The 13,828-nt window shown below is 38.4% G+C and overlaps 1 protein-coding gene, 1 long non-coding RNA gene and 1 pseudogene across 3 annotated transcripts; all 3 read right to left on the reverse strand.

The window, feature by feature from the left end:
- Window positions 1–1,121: 1,121 nt before the first annotated feature.
- On the reverse strand, window positions 1,122–2,921 carry LOC108865867 (galactinol synthase 2-like). Its single transcript, XM_048564412.1, has 5 exons — window positions 2,809–2,921; window positions 2,457–2,718; window positions 2,032–2,349; window positions 1,459–1,593; window positions 1,122–1,355 (listed from the first exon to the last, which is right to left on the reverse strand). The coding sequence occupies exons 1-5, from the start codon at window positions 2,919–2,921 to the stop codon at window positions 1,122–1,124; spliced, it is 1,062 nt and encodes a 353-aa protein (XP_048420369.1).
- A 5,107-nt stretch (window positions 2,922–8,028) lies between these two features.
- LOC125468535 lies at window positions 8,029–9,366 on the reverse strand. Of its 2 annotated transcripts, XR_007250934.1 has the most exons (4): window positions 9,267–9,350; window positions 9,055–9,095; window positions 8,503–8,781; window positions 8,029–8,370 (listed from the first exon to the last, which is right to left on the reverse strand). It is a non-coding gene; the product is annotated as an uncharacterized LOC125468535 (long non-coding RNA). The 2 variants fall into 2 exon arrangements; XR_007250933.1 differs by having other exon boundaries at window positions 8,503–9,095; window positions 9,267–9,366.
- Window positions 9,367–9,747: 381 nt separating this feature from the next.
- Window positions 9,748–10,563, reverse strand: LOC125468127 (annotated as a pseudogene).
- Between the last annotated feature and the right edge of the window lie 3,265 nt (window positions 10,564–13,828).

Raw genomic sequence — 13,828 nt, forward strand, 5'->3', positions numbered from 1 at the left:
AAAAAAGTTTTAGAAAGTTTTTAGTTTTGGTCAAAATGGGTTTGTTGGTATGACTCATCACTTTGTTATTTGAGATTTAAAATTGATAAAAATTGGTCGTTGAACTTGTCTACCATTTATCATTTTAGTCATCCTATAAAAATCTCTCCTAAATAAAGTATAATGACAAAAATACCCTTGAGTTTTGTTAAATCATTTTGATCCATTATTTACTAAATTAAGAATATTTTTGTCATTTTTGTTTTTATTTAACAAAGATTTTAAATGGAATGACCAAAATAATTGATACTGAACAAACTCTAGGATCACTTCTTTTGATTACAAATATCAAGGAAGAGTTATATCAATTTCAAGAATCATTTTGATTAAGATGTCTTTTTGAAAAGATTAAATTTGTTTACATTTACTAAAATATGCGTATGAAAATCATTTTGTTGCTTAACATTTTTCTGCATTTACTTACGCCTAAAAAAGGGGAAAAATAAAAGTTTCCTGAAAAAAAAAAAAAAAAAAAAAAAAAAAGAATCAGATCGGAGGGAACACTAGCTGATTCAATTCCCTTTACTTTTCATACCATCCGCTAGTTAAAAGAGTTCCATAACACTGCAATGACGGTGGGGTTTGCCACACCGTATCAGGAGTATGGAATATTCCCATTGGAGATTCCGCAGCAAGCACTGCAGCCACCTTATGCTATGAGAAAACAGTTTTTCGAACCGCTGGACAACCTGAGCACGACAACCATATCTTTTGGTTTCAATATCTACATCACTACGTACTGATTTCCGCAGCATAAGGGGAAAGACATGCACTGAAAGAAAAAAAACACACGCACACACTGTCGTTACTGTCTGCAGGCCAGCGGTTTTGATCAAACTAGAACACAAGATGAAATAATTGCCATTGATATATGATAATCATAATCGTGACGAAAAAAGAACCGTGAAACCGCGATTATTTCTCATAAGCTTTGTAGTGAATACAAGCTGCCAACAAACCGTCTGTCCACTGGTTTGATGAAACTAAAGCAATCTTAATTATTGAAATCAAACGGAAAACCAGAACGTCTTCACACTTCAAACATATATTTTACAACAGTGCCTCCCATGAGGCCCTAATGATCAAGCAGCAGATGGGCCGGAGATGAATTCGACAGCGCCAGTCTCGGAAAACGCCGCTTCGGATGGATTCACGTTAACTTGGTCTGTGCCCTTCTCAAGCTCAGCTGAAGTCAGAGTCTCCTTGTAGTCCAAAGAGTCATCACTGTATATTTCCTCCCATTTGTTCACCAGCATCTTAACATCTTCCCTCTCCATGTTCTCTTCCTTCCCAGTGTAAGTCCATGGCTTAGACCCCTGAACCAAAAATATAAATGTCACACTCTCAACTTAGTTGATTAAAAAGAACGGACGTGCATCAATATTACAAAACTCATTAAGGATGGTAACGAGAACTCACATTAGCACAATAGTTAACAACTTTGACCCTGTCAAGCTCAACGGCCTCTGGGTGACGCCAGAGCATGGGCAGCAAAAGGTTGTAATGTGGAGCCAGGGCCACCAACTTGTCCTTGAAAAACACGTTCAGAAGATCCTGCAGAAAAACAAGCACAAAACTGCAGTGTCAGATTTTATAACCCGATTGAGCAAGCAAATAAATACAAACAACAAACAATGATTCAATAAAAGTTCTCATTTTTCACGTACTGTCAAACAATGATTCAATAAAAGTTCTCATTTTTCACGTACTATCAAGTGTCGAGGTTCCTTTAAATTGGAACTGGATCCCCTCCTGAGGATAGGGTGGGAATTCTCCTAACCAGACCATCTGAGTTTTTTAAATTTGATCTAACGGCTACAAGCAGAGGTACATTAAAAGTTATAATTATTGTAAACGTTTGATCAAATTTCAAGGACCCAGAAGGTCCGATCAGGAAGATCCCCATCCTATGTTCAGGAGGGGATCCGGGTTTAAATTGTCCTTCTATGTCGTAGGGATAATAAAAAAATATGGCGAGAGAGATAAAATTACCTGCTCTGCAAAAGCGGTAGTACGAGAAGTCTGCAGGGTCTTGACGAGGTCACGGTAGGTCACCCAGCTGGGCTCAAACACAAACATGTCAGCATTGAAGTAAAGAGGAGGCTTGGGGCCCAATGTGGGGTCCATCTGGTCCATGTTTGGCCACTGCTGGCAGTACCCAATCTTGTGCTGTGGGCTATGGCTCCAAGACTCGCAGAAGCAGTCCAGCGTCGCATAGAAGTAGGAGTCAGGGTAATCAAACATGTGGTCAATGTTCTCAAAGACTTGGACGAAAACGTCCAAGTAGATCATTTTGTCATACTCCTCAAGCTGAAAGTTTCAATCAAAAGGTAACGTAGGACTCAAATCACATGCAAAATCTATCTACTAACAATTAATAAAATATTAATGAAATAAATAAATACATAAACCTTTACCTCCCAAATGCGAAGCTTGGAGTAATCTGTGACATATGAGGCCATGATCACAGGCTCAATCTCTTTCACTATGCAGCCATGGGAGGCCAGAAGCTTGCGATCTTTTTCAGACACATCCGGCAAGACAGCCACAACCAGCGGGTATTGGCTCGTCACTTTTTTCAAGCCCTTGACCAACCCAACCGCACCGATCAAAGCCTCGTCATAGTCTCCAGCCAACATGGTCACATAGGCCCTCCTACCTTGAGCTTTCCTAATGACGCAACACATCAGAGAGAGAGAGAGTTAGTCAAGTTAATCATATAAAACAAGAAAAGACGAAAAACAATTGGAGCAAGAGCAATTAACTTACAGATCTCTGTGCATGATGGCAACCGGACGATAGGTCTGAGATCGGATGTCATCGTCGTCGCCAGCGAGTGGGGACTCCACGAGGTCTCTGTGTTTGGGATCGGCGCTCGACATCTTTTGTGGACTATAGCTGATGGCTTGGAGAATGTTGTGATTTTGAGGTGGGGGTGATTGGGTTTATATAGGGAAGGAAATGATGAAATTTTGAATTTCAGTTTATTTATAAAATTGCCGCTTGCAGAACTTTGGTGGATGTGGCAACTTTATCGGGTTATTTACAAAATTGCCACTGGTAACTTTGGAGGATGAATTTCATGTGCACAACTTTGTGGCGACTTTGGAGGATGAATTTCATTGGTTTTTGTCACCGGCAACTTTGGAGGATGAATTTCATGTTATTTACAAAATTGCCACCACAACTTTGTCTGGTTTTTGTCACTGTCAACTATGGAGGATGAATTTCATGTTATTTACAAAATTGCCACCACAACTTTGTCGCAACTTTGGAGGATGAATTTCATTGGTTTTTGTCACTGGCAACTTTGGAGGATGAATTTCATGTTATTTACAAAATTGCCACCACAACTTTGTCGCAACTTTGGAGGATGAATTTCATTGGTTTTTGTCACTGGCAACTTTGGAGGATGAATTTTATGTTATTTACAAAATTGCCACCATAACTTTGTCTAGTTTTTGTCCCTGGCAACTTTAGAGGATGAATTTCATGTTATTTACAAACTTGCCACCAAAACTTTGTCTGCTTTTTGTCACTGGCAACTACTTTAGAGGATGAATTTCATGTTATTTACAAACTTGCCACCAAAACTTTGTCTGCTTTTTGTCACTGGCAACTTTGGAGGATGAATTTCATGTTATTTACAAACTTGCCACCATAACTTTGTCTGCTTTTTGTCACTAGCAACTTTGGAGGATGAATTTCATGTTATTTACAAACTTGCCACCATAACTTTGTCTGCTTTTTGTCACTAGCAACTTTGGAGGATGAATTTCATGTTATTTACAAAATTGCCACCACAACTTTGTCGCAACTTTGGAGGATGAATTTCATTGGTTTTTGTCACTGGCAACTTTGGAGGATGAATTTCATGTTATTTACAAAATTGCCACCACAACTTTGTTTGGTTTTTGTCACTGGCAACTTTGGAGGATGAATTTCATGTTATTTACAAACCTGCCACCACAACTTTGTCTGGTTTTTGTCACTGGCAACTTTGGATGATGAATTTCAGGTTATTTACAAAATTGCCACCGAAAACTTTGTCAGGTTATGCCACTGGCAACTTTGGAGGATGAATATCAGGTTATTTACAAAATTGCCACCGAAAACTTTGTCAGGTTATGCCACTGGCAACTTTGGAGGATGAATATCAGGTTATTTACAAAATTGCCACCGAAAACTTTGTCTGATTATGCCACTGGCTACTTTGGAGGATGAATTTTAGGTTACTTACAAAATTGCAAAATTGCCATCGAAAACTTTGTCAGGTTATGCCACTGGCAACTTTGGAGGATGAATTTCAGGTTATTTACAAAAGTTCAAAATTGCCATCGGAAACTTTGTCAGGTTATTTACAAAATTGCCACTGGCAACTTTGTTAGGTTATTTACAAAACTGCCACTTGCAGAACTTTGGTGGGTGAATTTCAATTTATTTACAAAATTGCCACCGCCTCTTTCCTTTTTTTCTGTTTTTTTTTTTTTTTTTGTAACACAGGATTAGATTAATCTAGGCAGAGATGCCAAAGTTCTACAAGAAGGCCTACAGAGAGGCAAACAGCCAGACAAGGCACTAGAAACAAGTAGTGGAAGGAGCTATATGGAGCTCGACGCCACACCTAATGCTAAAACGGCACTCCTCACACTACCCACATACAGACCTAGTGTAGACAAGGAAGTCCATCATTACAAAGAACATGAACTAGGGAAGATGGAGGTATGTCCAGCTAAATCACATTGCACATTTCCCTACTTCGCCATGACGTCGAGAGGTGAAGAGGGGGAGAAATTGCACTGTATAGATAAACAGTGGCTTTGCGTGAATTTCAGTTTATTTACAAAATTGCCACCTCCTCTTACTTTTTTTTTTTTTTTTTTTTTTTGGGGAAAACGGGTTACTTTATTACTAAAACACAACATAATTATAGCACAGAGGCCCAAATACATAAACCACATAAGCAAAAGAAAGACCTATGTTGTAACTTAATAGCCCAAAATGCAGTTTTGAGCCTAAAATGTAGTTTTGAGCCCAAAACAGAAGCACATAAACCCTAACAACTTCCTCCATGTGCTGCCGTCAAAAACGCCGCAACAAAACAACGAGCACGAGCCTCCACAACCAACATCTGCCAGGAGCCCAGCCAAATAGCACCTCAGAGATAGAAAGAAAACAGAGTTCGTCCTCTGTCAGATAGCATACCATAGATCACAACCAAATGATAGAAACCAAAGAAGCTTGTGGGATTTCTACAAGCAACACTACCAAAAAAGGTAGACAAGGAAAAGGTGGTGGTGTGGCCACCTGAGCCTATGTAAACACCGGAACTCTACGCACCTTCTTGATGGAAGGCCGCAACAAATCACGCTAAAAATGGTTGCAGATCGGAGCGGAGAGGGAATCCATGGAAGATAAAGAACATGCATATAAAGGTATGAATGGGGGACATGCAGATGGGTGGGTGGGTGGGTGGGTGGGGACATGATGATTGGTTGAAGGGGAAAAGAAATCCGATTCGAAGGCTGGAAAACTCAGTGGCAAGTAGGGGTGGAAAGTCAAGAAAAACAAGGAAGAAACTGGGACAACCACCAAAGAACCAAAATGGAGAGGCTGCCACAGACTCTACACTAAAATAAGGTCGGCGGCTAAAGGAGGAAATTAAGGTTTTTGGCTGCTCTCACATACAAGGAGAAAATTCTCACTCACAGAGAGGAAGGCTCTCACTAAGAGCAGTTCCAGCGTGGGAACCCTCCAGGCAATACAGTATGTTATCCATCCAGTGAATAGTAACTACTCTTAATGAACAGTAATCGCCTTTTGCATCTCTACCGTTGCACTTCAATAGCTCTAGCAATAGGCAATAAAATATTAGTATTTTTTATTTATAAAATATCAATTATTGGTGATGGATTTATGATAAGATTATTAACCAATCACGTCGCGCCACGTGGCATTATCTACAACCTAATCCTTTCTGATTCCTAATGTCTTCTTCTTCAATGATGTTGTGGGAAATCGATCAGCAAGAGAAAAAATTGTTTAACCAATCAGAAGGAATGTTTCATCTCCAGGTGGCCCAAAATGAGAGGGAAGAGGAAGATGAGCATAGAATGAGAGATGACGAAGTAAGAATGGCAAGAGCCTCACATTCCCGTCAAGTCATCCAAGCTGTGGGTCAGATTTTTAGGCCCAGCCATTCCGGAAACCTTGATAGAAGCAGGCAACGACGAGGTATGGAACTCTTGGACGATTATTTTGTCCGTAATAGTGCAGTCCCTAATAAGTACTTTAGACGTCGTTTTAGAATGGAACGACATTTGTTCAACAAAATCATGATTGCTGTTTGCAACCATGATTCTTACTTTGTGCAAAAGAATGATGATTTTGGTGCTATGGGTCTCTTTCCCCAGCAAAAAATTATTGCTGCCTTGCAGATGCTTGCATATGGAGCCTCTACAGACTAAGTGGATGAGATAACCAGGATGGGGAAATCAACCATTCTTGAGTCCCTGATGAGGTTTTGCAGAGCAATCGAATCTATCTAAACCGCAGAGTACCTCTGGAAACATACTGACATGGACTTACAAAGGTTTCTGAAGAAGGGCGAGATGCGAAGTTTTCCAGGGATGATTGAAAGCATCGATTGTATGCACTAGACGTGGAAAAATTGTCCAAGTGCATGGTAAGGCACTTATGGAGACAAAAAATGAGCAAAAAGTATCATTTTGGAGACGGTAGCATCTTTTGATACATGGATTTGACACACCTTTTTCGGGGTTTCAGGAGCTCAAAATGACCTCAAAGTCCTTACCCAATCCCCAGTGTTCAACGACATCCTGCAAGGAAAGGCACCAAAAGTCACATACTGCGTCAATGGACGTATGTACGACGGGCCATACTACTTAGCATACGACATTTACCCAAAGTGGTCAACATTTGTCAAAATAGTGCCACTTCTGCGAAGTGTAAAGGAAAAACACTTTGCAAGCTATCAAGAGGGGTGCATGAAGGATGTGGAGTGTTGTTTTGGTATTCCCCTAGCTCGTTGGACAATTATCAGGGGTGCTGCTAGATTATTTGATGTAGAGTCGCTTCGATCCATCAAGATGACGTGCATCATGCTTCACAACATAATTGTGGAAGATGAGTACGATTATGATAATGAGAAGGGAGATGAAATTGTGGTTGAAAGTAGTTGAGAAGGTAGGAATGTAGTTGAAAGTAGTTGAGGAAATATGAAATTGTGGTGTAAGGTAGATGATAATGAGAAGGTATTTATAGAAATGTAAAAACAATTTTTTTTTGGATTTTTATTCATTTTTTACAATTCTTAAAATTTTTTTATTCAACTAATTAATCTCTACCGTTGGATTTAAAAAAAAATTGAATTCTAACACTCCAGATTATGCGATGTGGCACAACGATAACATTTCTAATTTTTAAAACTATTTTTTCTTTTTTTATTTATTTATAAAGGAGAATAATATCAACCGTTGATCTTAGATCCAACGGTTGATATTATATAATATTTTTTTATTTTTTTTACCGTTACAAATCGAACGGTCCACATTATATAGCCGTTGAGATCCAACAGACCATGAGAAGCCACGTGGCTTCTCAACGGTAACTTTTTGAAACTGCACCACAGATTCCAGGCGCTGAAATTGTGTTGGGTGACGCGCCTTCACGAGTGGGTGAGGTGCACGTGCTTGACAGAAAAAAAATTAAAAATTGAGCTGACCTTGAATGACGTGAGCCCTGCGTCAGATCCACTTCAGGTTCGCAGGCTGGCAATTCCTCACAGGCCTAGTGCTCAAGCCTCCATTGTCCATCGGGCTCCCCACACCGGGCTCTTTGGCCCTTTTTCCTGACCTGTCCCCCGAGCAAACTCCCATGCTGGAGCTGCTCAAACGGAAAGAATCGTAATTTTGTATTGGTCCCACCGCCTCTTACTTTTGTCTAAAGAAAGGAGGAGAAATTGGGATCCAGCCGGACGCCTTCATTTGTCCGTTGGATGAGATCGTGCGGCCACAGATTAATTGTTTGTTTTTTAACTCCTTTCCGCAAATTGAGGTCGCCTAATCTACTCCCCTTCCGTTCCGGTTGTCTCTCTTCAGTCTTCCCCGTTTCGTCTTTGTTAGGTTCATGACACAGTTGCACCGCGCTCTGCAATATTTTGCTCATATTTCTCTGTCGCCGCTGCTGTCTTCTCCTTTTCCATCTCCATCTCTGCACAACTTGCCAAATCTCTCCTGGGAAACCATGCTCAGGTAGATTCGGCTTCAGCACATCCAACAAAAAGGCTGTTGCCTCACGGATCAAGTTCCTCTGAAAGATAAGAGAAAATACACAATGATAAAAATTCCCAAAACTCATGTTCTTCAGAAAAAACAACAAAATGAAGAACATGTTCCAACCAAAATAGTTGACACAACATAAAAGCATATATTTTATCCAAACCTGAAGGAACAGATCGGTGATGGTATTGTAGTCAATGGGACAACCTCCCTCCATTTGAGACATCATTAGAGCAAAATTAACAGCCCCCTGCCATCAAGATAGTTGAAGTTGTTTCAATGTCAGACAATTTAGCTCAACTCATAAGAAGAGCAAAGTACACTAGTTACAGAACCGTTGTAACGATAAAATGCCTCAAACTTTCAAGATAGATGCATGTAGCTGGGGATCCGCCGGCAAAATCGTTTGGAGAAGGAACAAATAATCAGGTTGATATCCAACCTGTGACAATTCAAAAATTATAATAGGATAAATGTCCAGTAAGAGCCGTTGACCAAGTTAGTAAAAATCATAATACCAAAATTGACACAGTAATAGTTTTCGGCCAAGATAATAATGCTGTTCAAAATGATAGAATTTGAACAATTGTATGTCGTTATGATTCTAGCTTGTCCTCTGCTAGCCAATTCTCCAAAAGAAATTACAACTAAACGTGACAGTTCCAATGATTCATAAGCATTGAGTTTTCCTCTAGTTAAAAGAGTTCGAAAATACTGCAATAACGGTGGGGTTTGCCCAGCTTGCACAGGAACGCTCTGCAAAGAATAAACAAAGTGTGTAAATTAGATCCTGATACAAAGATTACATTCTTGTAAAGGAAGCACAATGTTTCCAAGGTAATCTAAAGGTGAAACTGAGAAGCACAAGAACTATGAAGAATATATGTATATAAGCTGACACATGAATAAACTATCAGAATACCATACCTGAAATTTGGCAACAGTATCAGGAGTACGGAGTATTCCCATTGGAGATTCCGCGGCAAGCTCTGCGGCCTCCTTATACTTTGTCTAAGAAAACAGTTCTTCGAACTGCTGGATAAAACCTGAGCACGACAACCATATGTTGTAGTTTTAAGAACTACATCACTACGTACTGATTTCCGCAGCATAAGGGGAAAGACATGCACCAAAAAAAAACACACATACACACACTGTCGTTACTGTCTGCAGGCCACCGGTTTTGATCAAACTAATAATTTCCATTGATATATGATCATCATAATTGTGACGGATAAAAGAACCGTGATTTTATTTATCATAAGCTTTGTGGTGCACACAAGCTGCCAACAAAACGTCTGTCCACTGGTTTGATGAAACTAAAGCAACCTTAAGTATTGAAACCAAAGGAAAAACCAGAACGTCCTCAGACGTCAAACATAAAGTGCCTCCCAAGAGGCCCTAATAATCAAGCAGCAGATGGGCCGGAGATGAATTCGACAGCGCCAGTCTCTGAAAATGCTGCTTCGGATGGCTCCCCGTTAACTTGGTCTGTGCCCTTTTCAGCCTCAGCTGAAGTCACGGTCTTCTTGTAGTCCAAAGAGCCATCATTGTATATCTCCCACCATTTCTTCACCAGCATCTTAACATCTTCCCTCTCCACGTTCTCTTCATTCCCAGTGTAACTCCATGGCTTAGACCCCTGAACCAAAAATATAAATGTCACGCTGTCAAGTTAGTTGATTAAAAAGAACGGACGTGCGTCAATAATATTACAAAACTCACTAAATGTTGTAACGAGAACTCGCATTAGCACAGCAGTTGACAACTTTGACCCTGTCAAGCTCAACGGCCTCTGGGTGACGCCAGAGCATGGGCAGCATAAGGTTCTAATGTGGAGCCAGGGCGTCCTTGAAAAACATGTTCAGAAGATCCTGCCGAAAACCAAGCACAGAACTGCAATGTCAGGACTCGGATTTTATAACCCGATTGAGCAAATACAAACAATGATACAATAAAACTTTCTTTTTTTCACGGTAGGTCACCAAGCTGGGCTCAAATACAAACATGCTAACATTGAAGTAAGAGGAGGTTTGGGGCCCAATGTGGGGTCCCACTGGACCTTGTTGGGCCACTGCTGGCGGTACCCAATCTTGTGCTGTGGGTTGCGGCTCCAAGACTTCTCACAGAAGCAGTCTAATGCCGCACAGAAGTAGGAGTTAGGGTCGTCAAATACGTGGTCAATGTTCTCAAAGACTTGGACGTTTCCATCCAAGTAGATCATTTTGCAGGGAACCAGATCACCTTCTAAGCTTAGAAGGTTGAACCTCGTGAGCAAATCACATGGATCGTTGAAATTTAATTTAACGGCTACAAATCACACCCACCAACACCATGCCTTAGCCTCCATCTCCATCTCTCTCTCTCTCTCTCTCTCTCTCTCTCTTTCTCTCAGTTCGGTTTTTTCTTTTCTTTTATAGGCATCGTTGTCATGTACAAAAGTTGGGCATACGGTCGGTCGGTCAATCAACATATTTATTAATTTGTCTCTGATATACCAAAGCAAAAATAAGACAAAACAAGAGGAAGTTTTTTTTTAACCATGTTTCAGTACGTGTTATGCAACTGAAACTAGATTACACTTCCTTCCTCTAATCCTGTTGTAGAAGATAAAAATGGAACATCGGACAAAAAAGTTTCAAAAAAACAAAGAATAAAACATGTTTGAATATAACTGACAGTATACCACCCTGCCACCAACCAGAGATTGATAGCCTAACAAGTAACCTCTCCTCCTGTCCGTGTCCTTGCCGCGTGAATGTTGACATCACCACTGTGTTCATGCTTTACCATGTTGTATATAAGACACACAATTAACTCGTAGAAAATTAGATGTTACTCTCCATCAAAGATCTTTCTTAAGTATAATTTTTTTTTTACTATTTACAATTTTATAGTAAGGGGATGATTTAAACTCGGAACGTATTAGGATAAAGAGAAATACCCTATTGACCAGGGCAATCCACCTTTTGATTTTTTTTTTTAAAAGTGTTTTAATAATAGCTTCTTGCCACCTAGTACTATGGTTTAATGACATTCCTCTTCACTTACAAGTGAGATGTTTTAGATTCGATTCTCGTCAAAGGTGAATTTAAACCATATTATTGCTAGTCCATTGTGAGGCTCAGCTCATTCCCCCACCTCTTAGTGTAGATAATATCGTTTATTCAAAGAAAATAGCAGCGTCTTTGGTTTTTATACTAGAATATTGTGAAGTGGATTTGAGTCAAGTTACATAAATTGTAGTCATAAACATAAATCGAACTTGGTATTATTTATTTATTTATTTTATTGAGTTGAGTTCGAGACCTCTTACTTACAAATGAAAAGAAATAGTATTAGATTGTGACGTTATTTGTTACACTCTATGAAGATTTTTTTTAATATATAAGATATTATCTACACAAAAGGGTGGGGGAGTGAGTTAAACCTCAAAATGAGCTAGCTATAATAATTTCGCTCGAATTTGCCTTTGGCGAAAATCGAACGTAAAACCTCACAAATGAAGAAGAATATCACTAAACTCTAGTACGCAACGACTAAACTCTATGAACATATTAGCTAATCATATTTTTCATATTGAAAACTTAATATTTATGTCATCTTTTTAATTAAAGTGTGATCTACTTAAATCATAGGCCGTATTATTTTTTTTCTTTTTGAAAAAGAGAAAAATGTGATATAGTTTGGATATTATTTTAGTACCACCAACACAAGAAATATATCCAACCATTGTATATTGATTTTATTAAATACATATAAATACTGCAGTCAGTTCCTTCTTCAATTAAAGAACAAAAAATATTACCTTTTAACATGAATATGAATTGGTTGTTGGAATTTACCTTTGATCAAAGGAATGAGAGATTTTTCAGTGTGACCATCACACGGGATGATACACTACATTTCGCTATATAAATGGTGGAATATATGTGTTAAAAAGTTAATAACTTAAAAAATAAAATTTCTCATTACATAAAAATATGTGATGTATCACCCGTATTCTCGTCATAACTAAAAATTTCTCTAAAGTAAGAATCTACGAGAATAAAAACTCCATTTTGGGTTTGGGATATCGTGGCGGACGGTCAACCTTCCTTGTCCTACAAGCAAACTAACTCCCTTCAAATGCCGCCAACATTCCCATTTTTGTTAATAAAAAAAGAGCAAGCATATGAATTCGTTTTTTATCTAGCCCCTTTAATTTAACAGTTACCCACAAAGTGCAAGCATAACAAATATAACTTTCTGCCGACATATTACTGCAGTGAAATGATTTTTTTTCTCACTTATAAGTGAAAAGTGTTCGATACAAATTTTGTGGATAATGAGTTCAAATCAATTTATTCTCATTCCTAATGTAAATATATCGTTGTATTAACAAAAACAAATATAACTTTTCTTGATTTTCAAATGGATGATGCTATGGAGATATTATTTTAGCGGCACAAAATTGTATCTTAATTGGTTTCACATTTATTTATTATTATTAACATGATATATTCATATTAAAGGATGTGAGAATAAATTGATTTTGAACTCACCATCTACGAAATTAAAATTTAAAACTTTTCACTTATAAGTAACAATGAAACCACCAAACGATCATAAGTAAGTGAATAGTTTCAACTTATCAGAATAAAACTTTCATGATAAATTGACACAGAATGTGACGCATGTATGACACATAAAGCCATGGTACAATATCTAACCTCCAAAATGTGGCACGGATAAAAGAAAAGAACAAAGAAGCCGATCAGTGGTGGAAGTGGTGTAAGAAAAAAGAAATAGGAAGAATCTGGTGAAACAAGTTGTATAGTATGGCCAACCTAATCTTATTTTAACTTTGTGCTTAATATGCTTAATTTATATCAATTTTCGATCAATGTATAATAAATAACTAAAAGACTCGTCATTTAGTACCATAATCTAGTGTATTCTTGTTCACTGGTAAGTGAGACATTATTAAAATTAGTAGAAAGCAATATGCAGGCATACAATCTTTAAACTAAGTGTCAGATTAAATTTGAAAGATGTTCATCATAACAATTATCAAATTAATAAACATTTGCGAAATTGCGAAGTTGTTTGAGAGAGGCCCCGCCTAAGGGTGGGCATGGTCCGCTTCGGTTCGATTTACCCTTCAAACCGGGATCCAACTGGATTTTTTACGGTTCCAATTTGGTTCAAGTTTTCCTAATTTTGACTATGAAAACTTTTTGGGTCGATTTTCAGCCGTTTTGGGCTGAGCCCATTTAACTCTTTCCTGTCTTTTGTATTGGGCTGTAAGAAATCAAAATGCAGCCCAGAAGTCCATGTAACTCTTTTTCTGTCTTTTTTGTACTAGGCTTTGAGAAATCAAAATGCAGGTCAGCAGCCCATAAAACAAAACTGAATCAAAATGAATCAAATGATACCAATCAAAATGAGATTTTTTTTTTTCCATATATGGCCAAATTTTAGACCCCAATTTTATAAATGTCAACTTT

This window comes from the organism of the source record quoted next, unplaced genomic scaffold (assembly GCF_019419815.1).
Source record: "Pyrus x bretschneideri cultivar Hongxiangsu unplaced genomic scaffold, Pyrus_bretschneideri_v1 Contig39, whole genome shotgun sequence".
Lineage (NCBI taxonomy): Eukaryota > Viridiplantae > Streptophyta > Magnoliopsida > Rosales > Rosaceae > Pyrus > Pyrus x bretschneideri.